The following is a 22325-nucleotide window of genomic DNA, read 5'->3' on the forward strand; positions in this document are numbered from 1 at the left end:
TTGTAGGAGGATAGCTATCTAATAAAAGTTAAATAAATATGCATCCCTTTTTACCAGGGTGTTCATATTAGCCTGTGTTTCTCTGGTCACTTAGACCACTAGTATCATAGAATCATAGAATATCCTGAGTTGGAAGGGACCCTTAAGGATCATCAAGTCCAACTCTCGACACCGCACAGGTCTACCCAAAAGTTCAGACCATGTGCCTAAGTTCACAGTCCAATCTCTTCTTAAATTCAGACAGGCTCGGTGCAGTGACCACTTCCCTGGGGAGCCTGTTCCAGTGTGCAACCACCCTCTCTGTGAAGAACCCCCTCCTGACGTCCAGCCTAAATTTCCCCTGCCTCAGCTTAACCCCGTTCCCGCGGGTCCTGTCACTAGTGTTAATGGAGAAAAGGTCTCCTGCCTCTTGACAACCCCTTACAAGGAAGTTGTAGACTGCGATGAGGTCTCCCCTCAGCCTCCTCTTCTCCAGGCTGAACAGGCCCAGTGACCTCAGCCGTTCCTCGTACGTCTTCCCCTCCAGGCCTTTCACCATCTTCGTAGCCCTCCTCTGGACACTTTCCAACAGTTTCATGTCCTTTTTATACTGTGGTGCCCAGAGCTGCACACAGTACTCGAGGTGAGGCCGCACCAGCGCAGAGTAGAGCGGGACAATCACCTCCCTTGACCTACTAGCGATGCCGTTCTTGATGCACCCCAGGATACGATTGGCTCTCCTGGCTGCCAGGGCACACTGCTGGCTCATATTCAACTTGCTGTCTACCACGACCCCCAGATCCCTCTCTTCTAGGCTGCTCTCCAGCATCTCATCGCCCAGTCTGTACATGCAGCCAGGGTTTCCCCGTCCCAGGTGCAGGACCCGGCACTTGCTCTTATTGAACTTCATGCGGTTGGTGATCGCCCAGCTCTCCAACCTGTCCAGATCCCTGTGCAAGGCCTTTACGCCCTCATTTGAGTCCACAACTCCTCCAAGTTTGGTGTCATCAGCAAACTTGCTCAAAATACCCTCTATTCCTACATCCAGATCATTTATAAAAATATTGAAAAGTACCGGCCCTAAAATGGAGCCTTGAGGGACCCCACTGGTGACCGCCCGCCAGCCTGACGCAGCTCCATTTACCATAACCCTTTGGGCCCTGCCCGTTAGCCAATTGCTCACCCATCGTATGATGTTTTTATTTAGCTGTATGGTGGACATTTTGTCCAGTAGGATCCTATGGGAAACCGTGTCAAAAGCCTTGCTGAAGTCCAAAAAAATCACATCAGCTGGTTTCCCTTGGTCCACCATACGGGTGATCTTATCATAAAAGGAAATCAGGTTAGTTAGGCAGGACCTACCCTTCACAAACCCATGCTGGCTGGGACCAATGACTGCTTTGTCCCCCAGGTGCGCCTCAATAAGTCCGAGAACCAACTTCTCCATGATTTTACCAGGCATTGACGTGAGACTGACAGGCCTGTAATTGCTAGGGTCTTCTTTCTGACCCTTCTTGAAAATCGGCACAACATTTGCCAGCTTCCAGTCTACCGGGACCTCTCCAAATTCCCAGGATCGTTGAAAAATAATTGAGAGAGGTTCCGCGATGACATCCGCCAGCTCTTTCAGCACCCGGGGATGAATCCCATCCGGACCCATGGACTTGTAGGGATCCAGGTGGAGTAGCAAATCCCGCACACGTTCAGGGTCAGTTGGGAGTTTGTCATCCCCACCGTCCCGGTCCTCCAGCTCAGGGCACCCTGGGTCCCGAAGCCCATCATCGGCATTGAAGACAGAGGCAAAGAAGGCGTTAAGCGTCTCTGCTTTGCCTACGTCATCGTCTGTGAGGAGACCTTCCCTATCAAGGAGCAGCCCTATGTTTTCTTTAGTTCTCCTTTTTCCATTTACATATCTAAAAAAACCCTTTTTATTTTCTCTCACAGACACAGCCAGCTTCAACTCTAGCTGTGCTTTGGCCACTCGAACTTTCTCCCTACAAACACGAACAGCATCCCTGTATTCTTTCCATGACGCCTGGCCCTCCTTCCAGTAGCGAAACACTCTCTGTTTCCGCCTAATCTCCATTAGAACGTTCCTGTTCAGCCACGCCGGCCTCCTGCCCCGCCTGCCTGACTTGCGATATTTTGGAATTGCCTTATCTTGTGCTTCTAGGAGGCATCGCTTAAAGAGTGACCAGCACTGGTGGACATCGAGGCCTTCAAGAGCAGTTTCCCAGGGGACCTTACTGACTAGTTCCCTGAGCAGCCTGAAGTCCGCTTTCCCCATATCTAGGGATGAGGTTTTGGTGGCACTTTTCCTTCTGTCACCGTAAATTTTGAACTCAACCACTTCATGGTCGCTATGACCGAGGCGGCCACCAATCACCACATCTCCCACCAGACCCTCTCTGTTTTCTAGCAACAGGTCTAGGAGGGCACCTTTCCTAGTTGGCTCCGTTAGCACCTGTACCAAGAAGTTATCATCTAGGTGCTTCATGAACCTCCTGGACTTGCTCGTGTCAGCCGTGTGGCACTCCCAGTTAACGTCTGGCAAGTTGAAGTCCCCCATAAGGACAAGGGGAGTTAATCTCGAGGCCTCTCTTAGTTCTGTAAAGAATAATTTATCGGTGCTATCATCCTGGCCAGGCGGTCTGTAATAGACTCCCACAACTACATCCCCTTTATTCGTTCGTCCCTTGATCCTTACCCAGAGGCTCTCAACTTTGCCATCGCCGACCTGAAGTTCCACACAGTCCAGCCCCTGCTTCACATACATCGCCACCCCACCACCTCGCCTACCCTGCCTGTCCCTCCTGAAGAGCCTGTAACCATCTATCGCAACACCCCAGTCACAGGACTCATCCCACCAGGTTTCGCTTATGCCGATGATGTCGTAGTTGCGGGACTGGGCCAGGACTTCTAGCTCATCTATTTTATTCCTCATACTGCGTGCGTTTGTGTAAAAGCACTTCAGGTGCGTCTCCTTACACTCAGCACCTTGTGGATCTGACCAAAGGACCCCACTGGCACACAGCCCCTCTGATTCTAGCGTACCATCCCTTAGGTCTTCACCGGCGCGCCTGGTTTTAGCCCCTTCCCCCTTCGACTCTAGTTTAAAGCCCTATCTATCAGCCCTGCCAACTCCTGACGTAAGATCCTTACCCCTCTCCGAGAGAGGCGCATCCCATCCGGTGCCATCAGGCCCGGTGTAGCATAGACCTTCCCATGATCAAAGAAACCAAAATTCTGCCGGTCACACCAGTCTCGAAGCCACGAGTTTATGTGAACAGTACGTCTTTCAGCTTCGATCCCCCCTATCGGAAGGACAGAGGCAAACACCACCTGCGCCCCTGATCCTCTAAGTAGTCGCCCCAAATCCCTAAAGTCTCTTTTGATCGCCTTCGGACTTCTCGTTGCTACTTCATCGCTACCAGCCTGAAAGACCAGTAGCGGGTAGTAGTCAGTGGGCCGTACCAGGCGCTTGACTTTCTTGGCAATGTCTCTCACCCGAGCCCCAGGGAGGCAACAGACTTCTCTGCGGGTTGGGTCCGGTCGGCATATCGGTCCCTCTGTCCCTTTCAGGAGGGAGCCCCCCATAACAATAGCCCTTCTTTCTTTTTTGAAGGATGATGTGGCAATGCGATGTGTAGGTCGCATTGTCTTAGGCGCCCCCTCCAACTGGGACGGGTGTTTGTCTACTTTGTCATTTAGATTGTCTTGCTCTAGTCCTTCATATCGATTATTTAAGGGTAGATGAGAAGGTGAGGTGGGCAGAGAGAGGGCTCGCCTACCACCCCGAATAGGCACCTGCCTCCATTCCCCCCCTTGATCTAGGTCTCCTCCCGCTGCCTGGCTGGAGGAGTGAACCTCCGTCTTCTGCGTAACAGGAGACGCCTGTGCCGTGGCAGTCTCGTGAGCCTGCCTCAGAGAGGGTAGAGCGCACCTCCACCAGTCAATTTCCCTCTCTGATTCCCTGATGCTCCTGAGCCTGTTCACCTCCTCCCGGAGCTCCGCTACCTGGCTGAGCAGTTCTTCAACCTGGGCACACCTCCCACAGGCATACCCACCACTGCTGTCAGAGACCGACAGAAGGCTGGGGCACACTCTGCAGCCCAGGACCTGGACGGCTGCGTGTTTCCCCGAGCCCTCCGTCTGAGTAGCCACACTGGCGACCGTGGCTGGAGATGCCTCACGAGATGCGGAGGCCACGGTTTTCTGCCTGGTCGATACCATGGTCAGGTTCTACGCAAGCAGGTTACAAGCACCGAAGGGAGAGGCAGCTGCAACAGAGCGACGATGAGCCCCCCGCTCGCCCTGCCCGCGCGAACTGCCACGCCCTTCGACGTGCCACGCCCTGTTTGCCCGTCCTGGTCGCCGCGCTCCTGGTCGCTCGCGCTCCCTAGGGGCAGCTTTTAAACAGCCTGGGAGGGGGCGCTGCTGGCTCCGCCCTCGCCTCGTCAGCCTCCCTCGCGAGGACAGCCGGGTCCCGGCGGCTCCCCCGAGTGGCCTCGATGCCGGACAAAAAGCCCTGCCCGCCTCGGTCCCCTGCTCCGCTGCAGAACACGTCTGCCCCGGAGCCGATCGCCTCAGCAAAATATCAGTATCTTGGAGCAAGACTCCAGATGCTTACATCAAAGTATTAGGAGGATTATCTTCTTCGTAGGCCAGAGCTCAGTCCTGTGACTGCATCTGTAAAGCACTTTTTTCAAGTAGGTTGGGAAAGTTACGGTATCCAGAGCATTGCACCACAGGTGCTCAATACATTTTCTTTGTCAAAAGATGAGAATATGCATGGGAGGAACATCACTCTGCTTTCATAGCTGTGTTTCCTCAATACCGACTTAGCCTAATATAAACAAACAGTAAGCACGATAAATGGAAGAAGGCAATGTTCTTTGTTCTTAAATGATAGACGGCTCCTTTTATCCCTGCCAATACATTTCTAATAATTTGGACATAATTTTTCTGAAATTCCTATTATCCATAAATTAAGCTGTACAGACAAGATTTTGATAGTTGCTGGTGGCATCAGAGTAATTTCTGAAAGCAATGTTTCTGGTTTTGGGCATGTGGAATGAGGAAATCTGTGTTTTGATTTTATTTATCTTTCTTTTCCAGGTAAAAATATCATATTTAGTCTAAATTCTTGATATACAGTAGATTTACAATTGATTTTTATAGTAGTGATTAACCTCAACCTGGATTTCGTAAATTGCCAAACAGAGAGTTCTGGTAGTAGTACTGTACCTTAAAGTATGCTGTTAAAATAACTGATTGCTTTTATTGTCTTGAGATTTTTTTATTTTTTATTTTTAAATAGGCAATCCATAGATTTCAGTTTGTTTCACAGGATTATACTGCTTGGTGCTGTACCTCTTTATTTTATAGAAATATTGTCTAACTTTTTTTGAAGTGCTTTTGACTCTTAGCTAGGTTTTGAGCTTTTTTGGATTGACTTGCCGAGGTGATTGGCTCCGGGGCAGATGTGTTCTGTAGTGGAGCCGGGGATCGGGACAGGCAGGGCTTTTTTTCAGCATCGAGGCCCAGCCCTTCAAAAACAGCCCCTAGGGAGTGTGGCGACCAGGATGGGCAAACACGGTGTGGTGGTGCAGTTTGCGCAGGCAGGGTGAGCAGGGAGGGCTGCTCTTTTGCAGCGGTGTTTCCCTTCGGTGCTTGTAACCTGCTTGCGAGGAACCTGGCCGTGGTATCAACCAGGCAGAAAACCATGGCCTCCGCATCTCTTGCAGCCTCTCCAGCCACAGTCACCAATGTAGCTACTCATGTGGAGGGCTTCGGGAAACTCACTGCTGTCCAGATCTTGGGCTGCAGGGTGTGTCCGAGTCTTCTGGCAGTATCCGACAGCAGCAGCGAGGGGATTGCCTGTGGGAGGTGTGCCCAGGTTGAAGATCTGCTCAGCCTGGTGGCGGAGCTTCGGGAGGAGGTGAGCAGGCTCAGGAGCATCAGGGAGTCAGAGAGAGAAATTGACTGGTGGAGGTGTACTCTACCCTCTCTGAGACAGACTCACGAGCCTGCCACAGCACAAGTGTCTCTTGCTACGCAGAAGACAAAAGTTCCCTCATCCCATGAGGCAGTAGGAGGAGACCTAGGCCAAGGAGGGGAATGGAGGCAGGTTCCTGTTTGGGGTGGTAGGCGAGCCCTATCTCTGCCCACCTCACTTTCCCATCTACCCTTACGTAACAGGTATGAGGGTCTAGAATGTGACAGTCAGAACAACAATGTAGATGAAAGCCCGTCCCAGTTGGAGACGGTGCCTAAGGCAAGGCAGCCTACTCCCGCATTGCTACATCTTCTGTCAAAAGAGAAAGAAGGGTTACTGTCATGGGGGACTCCCTTCTGAAATGGACAGAAGGCCCAGTATTCCGACCGGACCCAACCCACAGGGAAGTCTGTTGCCCCCTGGAGCTCAGGTGAGAGACTTTGCTAAGAAAGTCAAGTGCCTGGTACAGCCCAACAACTACTACCCACTACTGGTCTTTCAGGCAGGTAATGAAGAGGTAGAAACGAGAAGTATGGGAGCGATCAAAATGAACTTTAGGGCTTTGGGGTAACTACTTAAAGGATCAGGGGTACAGGTTGTGTTTGCCTCTGTCCTTCCAGTTGGGGGGACCGATGCTGACAAGTGGGCTCATCACATTAACACGTGGCTTCGGGACTGGTGCAACCGGCAGAACTTTGGGTTCTTTGATCACGGGGAAGGTCTAAGTGACACTGGGCCTGCTGGCACCAGATGGGATGCACCTCTCTCAGAGAGGGGTAAGGATTTTTGCTCAGGAGTTGGCAGAGCTGATAGATAGGGCTTTAAGCTAGAGTTGAAGGGAGAAGTGGATAAAACCAGGCACGCTGGTGATGAACTAAGGGATGGTGTGCTAGAATCAGAGGGACTGCGTGCCAGTGAGGTCCTTTAGTCAGCTCCACAAGGTGCTACGTGTAGGGAGACGCATTTGAAGTGCTTCTACACAAATGCAAGCCGTGTGAGGAATAAAATGGATGAGCTAGAAGTCCTGGCCCAGTGCCACAGCTACAACATCATTGGCATAAGCGAAACCTGGTGGGATGAGTCTTGTGGCTGGTGTGCTGCAATAGATGGTTACAGGCTCTTCAGGAGGAACAGGCAGGGTAGGCGAGGTGGCGATGTATGTGAAGCATGAGCCGGACTGCGTGGAACTTCAAGTTGGCAATGGCAAAGTTGAGAGCCTCTGGGTAAGGATTAAGGGACGAACAAAGGGGATGTCATTGTGGGAGTCTATTACAGACCACCTGGCCAGGACGACAATGCCAATGAATTATTCTTTGCAGAACTAAGAGATGCCTCGAGATCAACTGCCCTTGTCCTTATGGGGGATTTCAACTTGCCAGACATCAACTGGTATCATCACCACATGCCTGACATGAGCAGGTCCAGGAGGCTCATAAAGCACCTCGATGATAACTTCTTGGTGCAGGTACTAAGGGAGCCAATTAGGAAAGGTGCCCTGCTAGATCTGTTGCTGGAGAACTGAGAGGGTCTTGTGGGAGACATGGCAAGTGGCGGCCGTCTCAGTCATAGTGACCATGAAGTGGTTGAGTTTAGAATTTATGATAACAGAAGGAAAAGTGCCACCAAAACTTCAGCCCTGGATATGGGGAAAGCAGACTTCAGGCTGCTCAGGGAACTAGTCAGCAAGGTTCCCTGGGAAACTGCTTTTGAAGGCATTGGCATCCATCAGTGCTGGTCAGTCTTTAAGCACTGCTTCCTAAAAGCACAAGATCAGGCGATTCCAAAATACCAGAAGGCAGGCAGGCAAGGCAGAAGGCTGACCAGGGATCTTCTACGGGAGCATAGGCAGAAAAAGAAAGTGTACGGCTGCTGGAAGGAGGGTCAAGTGATGAGGAAGGAATACAGGGATGCTGTTCGTGTTTGTAGGCAGAAAATTTGTGTGGCCAAAGCCCAACTAGAGTTGAAACTGGCCAGGTCTGTGGGAGACAATAAAAAAGTTTTTTTTAGATTTGTGAACAGAAAAAGGATAACCCAAGAAAACATAGGTCTGCTACTTGATGGGGAAGGTCACCTCACAGAAAAGGACATAGGACAGAGACGTTTAACGCCTTCTTTGCCTCCATATTCAACACTGATGATGGGCCGTTGGTACCTTGGGTGCCCTGAGCTAGAGGACCATGACGGTGGGAATGATAAACTCCCAACTGACCCTTCTTTTCAAGAAGGGTAAGAAAGAAGACCCTAGCAATTACGGGCCTATCAGTCTCATGTCAGTGCCTGGTAAAATTATGGAGAAGATGATTCTTGAAGTTATTGCAGCACACCTGGGGGGCAATGCAGTCATTGGTCCCAGCCAACATGGGTTCATGAGGAGTAGGTCCTGCCTAACAAATTTCATCTCCTTTTATGATAAGATCACCCATCTAGTCAACCAAGGGAAATGAGCTGACGTGATCTTTTTGGACTACAGCAAGCCTTTTGACACGGTTTCTCCTTGGATCCTACTGGACAAAATGTCCAGCATACAACTTAACAAAGCCAGCATGTGATGGGTGAGCAATTGGCTGATGGGTAGGGCTCAAAGGGTTGTGGTAAATGGGGCCACATGAAGCTGGCAGATGGTCACTAGTGGGGTCCCTCAAGGCTCCATTTTAGGGCCAGTCCTCTTCAATGCTTTTATAAATGATCTGGATGTAGGACTAGGTGTTTTGAACATACTTGCTGACAACAGCAAACTTGGAGAAGTTGTGGGCCCTGATGAGGGTGGAAAGGCATTACTGGGCGATCACCAGCCACATGAAGTTTAACAAAAGCATGTGCCGGATCCCGCATCTGGGACAGGGCAGCCCTAGGTATACGTACAGACTGGGCAATGACATCACAGAATCACAGAACTGTAGGGGTTGGAAGGGACCTTGAAAGATCCTGGAGAGCAGCTCCACAGGGAGGGATCTTGGGGTTCTGGTTGACAGCAAATTGAATATGAGCTGGCAGTGTGCCCTGGCAGCCAGGAGGGTCAGCCGTATCTTGGGGTGCATCAAGCATGGCACTGCTAGTCGGTTGAAGGAAGTGATTGTCCCGCTCTACTCTGCACTGGTGTGGCCTCCCCTCTAGTACTGTGTGCAGTTCTGGGCACCACAGTACAAACAGGATGTGAAATTATCAGAGAGTGTCCAGAGGAGGCCTATGAAGACGGTGAAGGGCCTAGAGGAGAAGACGTATGAGGAGCAGCTGAGGGCACTGGGCCTGTTCAGCCTGAAAAAGAGGAGACTGAGGGGGGACCTCATCACAGTCTACAACTTCCTCGCGAGGGGGAGTGGAGAGACAGGTGACCTATTCTCTGTAAACACCAGTGATAGGACCCACAGGAATGGCGTTAAGCTTAGGCAGGGGAAGTTTAGGCTGGACATCAGGAAGAGGTTCTTCACCAAGAGGGTGGTTGCACACTGGAACAGGCTCCCCAGGGATGTAGTCACGGCACCAAGCCTGTCTGAATTTAAAAAGCAGTTGGACTGTGCACTTAGCCACATGGTCTAAACTTTTGTGTAGACCTGTGTGGAGCCAGGAGTTAGACTTGATGATCCTTTTGGGTCCCTTCCAACTCGTGATATTCTATGATTCTATGAAGATTAGTGAAGTTTTCAGTGCCCTACAAATTTTTATCAGTCTTTTGTATCTACTGAGTAAAATTATGCAAAATATTCTTAAAACTTAAGCAGAAACAGATTCCTAAATTTTGAATACATGGTGTAAGAACACAGGGTGCAAAGGCAGCTTTGCAGCCTTCTTTATCTTTTTATATTGCTTTAGAATCTATCAGGAAATTTGCATTTTTAAAAGAATGTTTAGAGCTGCCTATTGTATTTTTTTTCCAAAAAAAAATAAATTAAATACTGTAAGTGAAATGTAACATTTAGCAAAATTAAATCACATTATTAATACTGCAGTCTCAAAAACTATTGATTTATCTCAGCTGAAAGAAGTAGTAACTAGCCAGGTTCCATATTAATTAGTTTGGTGTGCTATTTGTCATCTGGTGGATTAATCTGAATTGATTTAAAGCACGTTATGTTAATTCTAACCCAGGGAGCAAAATAAAAAATAAAAATATTTTGCATATTGGAAAACTCTTGTTAGCACATCGAAAGCACTGTAAAGTAGTGATTTAAGAAGTATTGCAGCAATGTTGTACTTTGTGCACTAACAGAGAACATTAGTATTTTTTTTTTTTTTATCTTGAATTGTCTGACTCATGCATAATATTTAAATAAATACAGCTTTGTTTCATTCCTTTCATTGTGAATGTTTTTTCTTAATGCTTCTTTTAAATTAAGGCTTGAGAATATTTTGTTCCCTTTAATGCTGTACTCTGGATTCTTTCCACTGTGTTTAGAATCTGTTATTTGTAAATATGGTACCTGTAGCATAGTATATGTACCTGTTCGATCAACACATCACTTTATTGTATAAAACATAATTGTACACAGGCAATGTATTAAAAATTGGGGTGTTGTGAGTTAGTAATGCTTCTGCTTGAGAATTTCTAAAACGGTAGTATGTAATGGTCCAAATCTACTTCACACAGTCAGTCTGTTTTCCGCTTTGTTTAATAGCCTATGGCATAAATTGAAGTTAATTATTTGGGCTGACAAGTAACTCTGCTTTCTGTCTGCTTGCAGAGACTCTTCGAGGCAAAGATGGAGCTGAGAAGAAAAGATCAATCTCTGCGTCAGCTCAATAGACTTCTTACCCAGCTGGAGCAGGAGAAGCGTCAACTGAAAGAGAGCGTCCATGATGCAGAGAGTGCCCTCTGCATGGCAGCAAAGTGAGCGCTGGGACCTTGGGGAGATCACTTAAAACAGACAAAAGATCAATTCTTACTTTCATGCACAGGGTTTTAGCCCTAGCTAATGTAATGCTTGAAAACAAAAGTGCATCTGTCTCCCTTTGAAATTCAATGATAGTCTTCTAAGAAGAAAACTGTTAGTTCAACATATTAGATGTATGTTTTCTGTAGTTAGCCCACAAAAGTACTCCAAATTCTGGGTCCTGAAATAGCACAGGCATTTTTGTTTGGCAATTATGTTACTGATTTGACAACATCTCTTTGGCAGAGCCCTTGCTGAGGTGATTGGCTCTGGGGCAGACGCATTCTGCAGTGGAGCGGGGGATCGGGACAGGCAGGGCTTTTTTTCAGCATTGAGGCCACTCGACCGAGCCAAGGGAGCCACTAGGGCCCAGGGCCCGGCAGCCGTCATGAGGGAGGCTGATGAGCCGTAGGCAGAGCCAGCAGCACCCCCTCCCCGGCTGTTCAAAAGCTGCTCCTAGGGAGTGCGGCGGCCAGGATGGGCAAACAGGGCGTGGCGCGTCAGAAGGGCAGGGCGGGGCAGTTTCACCTCATTTCAGGATTTTGGTATTCCATTGACTTTTACAAGATTATTTCTAACCTCCTAGAACCATAAAGACGTATAAGAAGATAACATCTAAGCATTTAAAATTTCCATTATACCTGAGATATGTTTGACTTCTGAAAAACAACAGCTTAGAAGCTTTAAGTGTTTTATGCACAAGTAAAATCATGATTATAATAGTTTTCAGTGAAATGTTTAACAACATAATGAAAATTAAAAATGTTATTTAGTGTGAATATATTAAAGGAGATGTGACCCGAAGAAGGATTTTTTCGTGAAGGGTTGCCCCTTTTCACCTGGCCTCAACCTATTTTGTATACTTTATTAAAGAGCATTCCCTATGACACATATATTTATTAAGTTCAGTAAGGGTTTTTTTTTGTTTGTTTGTTTTTAATAAAACCAATTTTAAAACTGTTTTATTGCTGTATATAGCAGTTGAAAAAGAAAAAAAATAGATTCACAGAATCACAGAATTGTAGGGGTTGGAAGGGACCTCGAAAGATCATCGGGTCCAACACCCCTGGCAAAGCAGGTTCCTTAGAGCAGGCTGCCCAGGTAGGCATCTAGATGGGCCTTGAATATCTCCAGAGCAGAAGACTCCACAACCTCCCTGGGCAGCCTGTTCCAATGCTCCGTCACCCTCACGGTGAAGAAGTTCTTTCGCATGTTGGTGTGGAACTTCCTGTGCTCCATCTTGTGGCCATTACTCCTTGTCCTGTCCCCGCAAACCACCGAAAAGAGGTTGGTCAAATCCTTCTATCTCCATTTTGAAAACTTTTTTTCTAAGAGCTGTAAACAAATATGATCAGAACTATATTTAAAGACGTTACTTAACTACTCCCAAAAAGCAAGATAAGTCAACCACAGTCACAGGGCTTTTTGTTACCTGTGGATCACCTGTCAATCTAGGTCCAAAATTCCATCTAAAGATCTTTTATGATCAACACCTGAGAATATTCAAGGAAAAATCTGAATTCCATATCATTAACTAACTTAAAAATTAATGCTTTTGGACTGGCTCTCTAGAACTGATTTTACACAGACAAAAAGCAGTTGCTACATAAGTGAGGCAAACAGAGTAGGAAAAGCATGTCCCTGGCAATCCAATTGAAAGAAGAACCTGAAGATCCTGAAAAGACAAAAATCTACATGACAGCTTTAATAAGAGTGTGATAGCCAATCATATTTTTCTATCCACCTTTATTTTTTGGCTGTTAGAATAGTATGAATCAAGAAAATGAGGAAGTGGCGGTTCTTCTAGGCAGAACACCACCATGTTTTGTAATTCAGCTTTAGGAACTCTGAAAGCTAGAACAAAACATTCACATAGCTGTCAAGGTAACAGACTGCCCTGGAATACTCAGGTATCAGCTTGCTTGGCATAAATTCCATTTGATTTCCTGTTCTGTTTTGATGGTCACTGTGGCCCACTCCCCTTAATGTTGTGCAACTGTAATTATATTTCTGCAAATGGAAGATGAGACCAAAGTTATTTATAGCAGCATAAATGTTCAAAACTGTCTGCCTTAATGAAGCCCTGGTCTACAAAAGGGCATGAGTAGTATTGCATTCTCTGAACTTCAGTTTCATAAAAATAGGATCCTTGACTGGACTTCTGTTTGAAAAGTCCACTGGAACACATAAGGGAATGTTCAGGTTTATAGAAGACAGTTTTCTTTGTGTACAAAGAAGACTTCATGAAAAACATAGTCTGTAAGTATTCTCCAGTATAAGAATGTAATCTCAATCCACTAGAGCCTAGAGTCCATTCAACGTGCTTTTCTTACCCAGGATTACAGATTTCCTCTCCAGGAATACAGGGATTATTCACTGGTATAAATACACCTTGATATATACACCTTTGGTGTATATATCTCATTGGTATAAATATACCTTGATCCTGAAATGCCCTTAAATATTAGATGTATCTATTGTAAGCAAACTTTTAAACTTTCATATGGAAATATGCTGCATATTGTCCATGAACTATTTTTGTAATGTTTACACTGGAAATAAAAAAGGAGAAAGACAAACATAGTAGTAATTTGTACATCAGTAGAGCTTCAGTTTTATTAATTACTCTGTTTTTTGCTCTTACAATAGACTCAAAGAATTGATCATTAGTCACATGAAATCTGTGGAAGCCACTCTTAATAAGGTAAGAATTTGAAATGTTCTGTCTGTATTTTATTTACAGTCACATAAAGCTTTTAAAACTGCTTGTTCTCAGGGAAGCGGGATGGTAGAAGTTGAAAAACAACTTTGTTTCAATGGCATATAAGTTTTCACCTTCAACTTTTCTTAGCTTGTATTCAGTTTTAGCAAGATAAATTACAATTACTTAGTATATGGACTTATTTTTAATATATAACTTATTATGTAGTTATTATCATTACGTAATTCACTTCCCTTCTTTCCATCACTGAGTACTATTTCTGTTTAACTAAGTGAAGAATATTGATCCTTCAAATAATTCAGAATTGCTGCTGATTTATCTCTACTGAGTCAGGTGGAGTTCATCAAATACATGATGCTCATAAGACATTTGGTGCTGTGCATGCTACCTTAAACTTTGATACAAATAAGATGATAAAATAAGAAAAAGATGGTGCATATTAAACAAAAACATTAGTAATAATTTCTTCTAAAACCTTTTTAAATTGAATTATAATCTAAAGTTTTCTCTTGGACTTATTTTACTCTGGTATAGTATTCTCTGAAGGTTCAACAAAGCTGAATATGTAATTATTTGGAAGACAGAGCTGTTTCTAACTGTAGCTCTAGTGGCTGATTGTTTTATAACTGTTTTCAGTCCAGATCAACACAGAGCAAAAAAAAAAAAAAAAAAAAAAAAGAGTTTTTATTACCTTGGAGTGTTCATTTCCCTTATCACATCTTGAATTCCCAGCAACATGGGAATCTATTCCTTATTTTAGTTTCTGTGTCCACCAAAACTGCTGTTAATTTAATTTTCAGATACCATTTTCTAGCTTTTCTTTCCTTTAATGTTCACAAAAAGTGACAGTACCTAAACTGCTTTTGTGTTTTAGCTGCAGCAAACCATGCTGAAAGGTAATTTTTTCCTTTTTGTCCCCATATTCTTTTAAGTTTGGAAAATCTATGTAATGCAGAAAGTGCTGTGTTTTTACACTGACATGTACATGTCGTGTTGTTGGCCTTGAGAATTTATTATTCTGGATATTATTTATTATTCTGGATTTTGAAAGCAGAGCTGCATATGCACAGGCATTGAAATGTTTGGGGTAAGGTTATAGGAAGTTCACATAGTTAGTAATGTTTTTAGTGATGCAGTGAATGAGTAAAGAAACAGTCATTTTTCTTTGAGAATTTTAGTTACCACATATGCTTTTTTATTTCTTGATACTTGTTAGAATTGCACACAGTTAGGCCGAAATAGCTCATTACTGAATAGCAGAGTAATTTATCCTTTCTGGTTTGTCAACCTAAAGAATGAAGAAAACATAAGAATTAGAAATGTCAGGATGAGCTTTGCAGCAGGAAATAAGAGAATTGATTGTAAATCATTTATAATTTGACATATTATTTCTTCTTGAAGAACAAAGGGAAAATATTGATCTTTGTTTGGGAAATATCTGAAATGTAGACCCCTGACATCATAATAGTATCTAATTATCTAACATTAATGAGCATGGCTTATGTGTAGACTATGAAGTTTACATTGTTGTTCTATGAGAACTTGATCAAGTAGATGAAATACTAGTAGAGGAACAACAAGCCTTTCTTTTTTCCCCATGGAAATTCTGTGAATTGAATTGTTTTCCAAAAAGGTATCAAAAGAAAAGGGATAAAGTTCTGAATCCTCTGGAGCTGAAAAAGTATTTCTATTAGCTGCAAATATATTTATGGGAGTTTGACACTAAACAATGTGGTATTTCTACATTGATGTATTCATGAGCAAATATCCACTGCATCACCTGCAGGATCTGTGTTATCAATGCATAATACTAAATTTTTGCCTGTAGAGCTCAGAGGGATTTTACAGACATCCTCAGAAATCTTACTTAGTCTAGAGGGTATACACCAATATCCATTAAGGCAACCTCATTCTTTCCTGTACTGTAGCCACTGCAAGAATTCCAGAAGGCAGCAGTGTAGGTGCCAGTTCATCTGCCTTTGGATAAATTTGTGTGTAACTTACAGCCAACAAAGCAGAAAGAAGTGGGGCATAAGGGTCTCTGTGCATGGTTTTAATACAGCTCTAGATGAGGAATCATTTACAATATTTACTGCCCCCCTGTGACTGAATGGAAAATCTGGTATCATACATTTGGCTTTGTCAACAAATTCTTGGGTTTGCTTGTGCCTGCTAAAGGCTCTGATGCTTATAATGATTGTTCTAAGACTGTTCCAGAGCTGCCTTCTGAAAAGACTGTTTTGTTTTGTTTTGTTATTTTAAATCATCATGATATTAGTGAAGCAGAGACATTAAAGAGTCCGAGCATTTTCTATCATAAGAGAGAGTAATTCTAGCAACTAGTTCCATATCCTTTTTAACCTGTAAGATATTCTTTAGAAGCTTAATTTTTGCCTTAACCCCAGTCTTGACATGGTAGCTATCTTCATCTGACACATGGAGCTGGATTATTTGCACAAGAATTCTCATGATACCATTAAAATCAGAGAAGCTTTTTTGTTTTATATCTAAGTATTGAAGAAAAACATCAAAGTGGGAAGTGAATGCTTTTCCAAATTTACAAAACAAAACAAAAACAATAAACAAACAAAAACCACTGGGGCAAACAAGGGCCCTCAAGAGGATTTTGTTCTGGTTCAATTTTATTCTCATAATGTTAAAGAAGACCAAAAGGTACTAGCTGATTTTTTGAAAATTTTGGCGTGGAAAACATGCCTTTTTTGTTTTTCACTAGAATCTCTTAAATTGCCTTAAACTGAAAAGCTGAGCAAAATAGAACACAGATTTAAACACTGGCTACTGAGAGAACTTGTGCCTGTAACTTGACAAATTCCCTTAAAAAAATAATACTAAGAAAGCAAAATGGCAAGCAGTGAATTTTTACTGGAAGAGTTCTTAGAAGAAGTTTCATCTGCTTGAAGTTCAAACACAGATTTTCTCAGAGTTGTCATCAAGAGAAAAAAAAAAAGTGTCTTATTTTAATACCCAACTCCAGTCCTTTTTATGTGTGAAAAATAAATGATTTCTGGAAGCTTTCTTCTCAAAAAACAATGGTAAGAAGTGTTTTTTGTTTGTTTGTTTGTTTTTTGGTGTAAGTATACAGACTGCTTTTTGATTATGTCATTATTAGCTTCTTCTGTAGTTCTTCCTATCAATATCATGTTTGCTTAAAACACAGTAAAGAACATTAGATCTGTTAATTTTATCCAATTAGATTCTTTAACATATGTAGTTTATGACTTGTTAGTCATGTTAGTCCAATCGATGGAAGAAATTGTTTAATGCTATCTCTGCTAAAATCTTCAGCCTTCCTTGAGTACTGTGTCTCAGTTTGAGTGTCAGTGGTGGCTTACTCTTGTCTAGCAACCAGACACCCACCCAGCCATGCAGGCTTTCTCTCCCCATGGGTGAGAAAGCTTTCAGGTCAAGATAAAGGCAGAGAGATTGCTTACTACTTACCATCACAGGCAGAAGGGTTGTCTTGGGGAAAATTAATCTATTAATTAAAATAGATTTGGGTAGTGGAAAAAAAAATGAAAACACACAAAAAACTAAAGGCACACCACACTCACCACCTTTCCATTAAATTGTCAGGTTCAAGTTAATTTCACTCTCAGCTCCTCAACCCCTGCCCTGAGGCACAGGGGAGGTGGTGCTGGGAGCTGTGGTTAGTCCGTATCAGTTCTGTGTTGCTTCTTGCTCCTCACTCTTTTCCCTAGCTTCAGTGTGCATTTCCTCTCCATGGGCTGCAGTCCTTCAGGAAAAGCATGGTTCATCACGGAATCTTCATGGACAGAGGTTCTGTAATCAAATATCTACCTGCTCTGGTGTGTCCTTCAGTGGCTGCAGCATGGACATCTGCTCCAGTGTGTTTCTCCAAGGACTACAGGTGGATGGAGCCTGCTTCACCGTGGCATTCTCCATATGCTGCTGGGGAATCTGCCTTGGTGCCTGGAGCAGCTCCCCCCCATCCTTCAGTGACCGTGGCGGTCGCACTGCTGTTTTGTACTTGTTTTCTTTACTTTCCCTATGCCTGTGTTCTTTGCTCTTTCTCGAGTGCATCTCAGCAGAGGTGCCGCCATCTTGGCTGGTGGACTCAGCCATGCCTGGCTGTAGGGCCGTTGCAGTGGGCTGGATGTGGCAGTGTCCAGAACTGGACAGCCACAAACTCTTTCACAGAGGTACCCTCCTGCAGCCCTCCCCACTGCTGCTAACACCTTGACAGCTACTCTTTATACAGTGCTGTAATTCCCTTTTCTTCAGGCTCCTTAAATCCCTCTTCTCTAAATTTCTGCCTGTGCAAAACACTGTCATGGGAAGTCATCCCAGTGAGTCAGCCTGTACAGAGCCAGGAAATTGTTTGTGTTTCCCCTTGTACTCTTTAACTAGTAAGGTCTTGACGAGCTTTATGGGCTGGCAAAGTTTTCAGTCTGCCCAAAACACCACATGCTTAGGATTTGGCCTTTTTAGCAGGTTAATAAAATACCATGTCTTCTCAAGCTTAGACTGTTACCGCTATCCTATGTGAGGTTGATGAACTGTGATAATGAGTTGGTAAAAGAAAAAAAAAACAAAAAAACCTCCCCAAAATATTTTTCCCAATACCTGCTGGCAGCCCACTCGCTCTGACATTTTGGCACAGTCCAGGGATCAAAGCACCTATCCAGTGTGTTCCTTTCCTTTTGGGACCTGGTTAGTAAATTCCTTTTTGTTCACTTCTGTAAATGCACTTTGTTTCTGCTGATTGGAAGGTTTGTATGCCAGTTGGCAGAAGGGCTTCCACGCAGTCATTGTGTTATGTTGCCTCACTGCTGCTTTCCTCCCACCCACCCTGGTGTCTTCTCTGAGATGTCTATAAAATGGCTGTACATGAGATTTGGGTCCCACAGTGCAATCAGTTAAAAAAAAAATAAAAAAAATAATACTATGCAGTCCATTCATCCGTTCTGTTATCCTTGTAAAATACAAAGACAAAATCATTTTTCTTTATGCAAAAGTATGATGTATTAAAAAATAAAGGATAAGAGACAGTTGGAGATGAGGTGAAATATTGAAACACTTGAGAATTAGTGACATTGTAGCATTAGATTGCCATTTTTGATGTGGTCCATAGCAATAAAATACATCTCCTTATGATGTTTGTTTTATAGCCTGTAAGAAATTAATTTATAGAAGTTTTAAGTCCATATACACATGAATACATCAGTGATAACACTGATAAATAGCATTAGTTGTTAGTTTCAGCAAGAAGACCACAAACTGATTGGGCCTTGAAAAAAAATGGAACAGTTATGGGGCTAAAGCTGGCTTCCACAATCAGGCTTAATAGATGTTGCCCAATAGTTCTAGATCCCATTTAGATGCCTTTAGCCCCATTTATTTCTGAGCTAACTGGGATCTTTAAGTGTCTATCATTATTATTTAGGTATCTCTATAAAGATTTAAGAACTCTTTTTTTGAGATCTAAATTTGACTTTTTTTTCCCTAGCCTAATTTTATTCCCAGAACTGGTTCTTCTAATGTGTTTAGATACATTAACAGAGTGAAGCCTGCTTGTGTGTGTTTGTGTGTTCAGGGTCTGTTTATCACTGTGGATGTCAGTTGTCAACAAGGCATGTTGTATCACAAGCCTATTGAAACCATGGTATGTATTCATGCAATAAAATCACAAAGAAAACCCAACTAGAATATTAAAACTCTAAAGATTGCTCTAGGAAGTTTATAGTAGGAAACCAGCTATTATTTTTCCCTGACAAGAAAAAAAAAAAAAGCAATATAAAGATGAATTTTTCTTCTCCATCTCAAATTAGCACCTTTTCGTATAAATGTTTTATGAAGTACTTTTGTTCCCCCTCCCTAGTAATCTGACTTACTTGATCCTTGTTCCTAAAGATCAGTTGTGCAGGACATACAGGTGTTAGCACAGCTGGCTTGCTGATGACAACTCTGTCCATATAGCTGTCTAGTGTGTCATCACTCATATTGTTCAGTGTCATTCTGACCTAGCCAAGCTAAAAATGGTACTCCAGCTCAAGAGGGATTTAAAATCCTTGACAAACTAAAGATAAGACATTGTCGAATGTCATATCTATGTGCCTGTTTTCACTTTCAACATATCTAAATAACTAATTTCAAAGTGTATTTATCTTCAACCCCCCCCCCTTTTTTTCCCCCCTTTTTTTTCTTTTTTGAAGGCTGAATAGGCTGAATACTTTTGTGTAGTTTGCCTTTAGTAAGGAAAAATCCTTGTTTGGAGAATTGTTGAATTACTGAATACATTAACTGTTATTTTCTCCAAACATAGGTTCATTTTCAGCCCAAGGTCATTGCAAATCTATTCATAGGGGATGTATTATAGTGCACATCCTGCAACTATAGCGAAGCTTAGGTGCAGTGGTCAATGTTTGCAAAAAACAACTCTGGATCAAATTAACATCTTGCTCAACAGAGCATGTAGTGTCTGTCTGTAGTAATATGAGAAAGCTTGAATTAAACTTCTAGGTAAGCTTTGGATGGTATTTTTCTACTCTGAAAATTAATTTCCAGAAGCTTGACTGGAATTTCAGAGGGCAAAACAACAGCAACAACAACAAAACTAGCATGCCCCAAACTTCAGTTTTAACATATACACTTCATTACATACATGGTGGTTTTGTGGTAATTAGTGTTCTTTTAAACACCACCCATGAAAGGACTTGAATTATAATTAAATACAGGTTTGTATGGCAGTAATCAGAAAGGGGACCAAGTAAATCTGTATGCTAATACAGAAATTTGTAGTAGATTTTAATTAAGTGGTTTATCTGATTAGATTAATGTATGGCTACCTGTAGCAGGATATGTACAGATGCTGTCCAAATCTTCCACTATCAATGGTCGGACACTTGGAATTGGGGATGTATTTCTTCTTCTGATGGAAAACTATACACAATCTGTTGATTTTTATTAAGTACTCAAACCTAACTCTGTTGGACATTTAAGCAGTACCATGTAGCCCTTTCCTTTGTACGTGGCACTATTTTGTCTCACAGAGGTATGTTGTGCTTTGCTATAGTTGGCTTTATTAAAAATAAAATAAAATAAAAAAATATATTTTTTACTTAAAATCAGTGATTTTTTTATGTTTGATTTAAAGTGCCTTGAGTTTAAGCAGCACAGTCTTGTCACAGGCAGTGTCTTGGCTTCTGGAGCAATCCTTGATTCCTGAAACATACTCACGGATAAAGATGTTTCATGGACGAGTATCCATATACAAAGTATATAAAAATATTTTTATACATTTTATATGTATATTACCATGAAAGATCATCTTTGCAACAGCAACTTGCATTTCTTTGTTTTCTGCAGTATTACCTGCATTCTACATGTTGTCCAGAAGGTATGGACATTATGCAGCTAAACCAGCCATGAACATGTATTTGAAAGACTGTGGTTAAGACTTAGATGCACTTTGCTTTCTAACTGTCTCGTTGCTTTAAGAAATACATATTCTAAAAACATTTTTGTTAATTATATGTCACATGCAGAGTACATAGATGTGGTAGAAGCCATTTTGCTATCACTCTTTTAGAATGATTTGCATAACATATTTATAGCTTCTGTTGTCTCAGCAACGTGGTCATCTCAAAGTCAGGAAGTCTCAATTGTTGTTTGTCATTCACTATCATCATATCACTGTATCATTGTAGTTTTTTGTAGTTTTTAAATTGCAGATAGTATGCAATTAGCATAGTGATAGGAAATGGAAGCGTAGTTAAGTCCAAAGGCCTTCACTTTTGAAGAACTACTTTTAGTAGTAAAAATAACTACTTTTTAGTTATAATTTGTGAACTTTGGACTTATAAAAGGTTCTACTGTATTGCTTACCTTGTGAAATTTATATCCAAGTGTTTTCTGTTCAGCATGAGAAAACGATGAATTAGGCCCAAACTGAGAGATTAAAATCTCTGGTTTGTTGTACCAACCAGACCGTAAGCGGGCAATGCTTTAGGAAGGGGTAAGCACATCTTGACACCTTTCACAGCTTGCTAGCATTTTGTACTGTGTCTCAGTTGGCATAACTGGACATACTAGCTCAAAGTGTACAGAGGGAAAACAAAGAAGTGAGCATGGAAGTAGTCTGCAGAGGAAATTACTTTTACCTCTGATCAGCAGAGAATTTTTAACATCATTGTTGGACATGTAGAATTAGTTCATCAAATTCTACACCTTTGATTCAGTCAATAATGTAACTTCAGTTTATTATTCAGTTTCAGCTTTGATCTGAATTCATCAGTACTTTATTGATTTTAAATTGAGTGGCTATGGTGCTGTATTCTGTGTTGCTTTCTTAATTAATTAAAAAGTTAAACACAGTCGTAAGTCACTTTGCTCCTTTGTTTTAAAATGCTTTGAGCACTGTAGAGTTGTTTGAGTCCATTTGTGATTTTCCCCATTTTCACACTGTATTCATATCAGCCTAAACTGAAAAATGTAATGGTCATACCTAGCAGCCCACTGTCATAGTACTAACTATACTCCATATAAAATAACTTTTGTAACTTCTCATTGTCCCAGCCAAAAATGTATTTAACAAAACTAGGAATAGACAAAACCTTTGCAAACATTGCATGTAGGTAGATTTATACATGTTTACTCTATATTCATTTTTGAGTATAGGGAAGTGGAACTGGTTTTAGAAATTCTTCATCATTGCAATAGGCCTGATTAGGTTTTTTAGATTATAAGTCTCAAGCCTAAGAGCACTTTCAGATAAAAT

General features: G+C 42.6%; 1 protein-coding gene across 1 annotated transcript in view; it reads left to right on the forward strand.

Annotated features, from left to right (window-relative positions):
* Positions 1–22325, forward strand: part of CCDC171 (coiled-coil domain containing 171) — a 177429-nt gene that overhangs the window by 105013 nt on the left and 50091 nt on the right. The window contains 2 exon segments of the mRNA XM_084504852.1: positions 10657–10802; positions 13495–13549. Of these exon segments, the coding sequence (XP_084360978.1) occupies positions 10657–10802; positions 13495–13549 (201 nt within the window).

This window comes from Aythya ferina (genome assembly GCF_964211825.1).
Source record: "Aythya ferina genome assembly, chromosome: Z".
Lineage (NCBI taxonomy): Eukaryota > Metazoa > Chordata > Aves > Anseriformes > Anatidae > Aythya > Aythya ferina.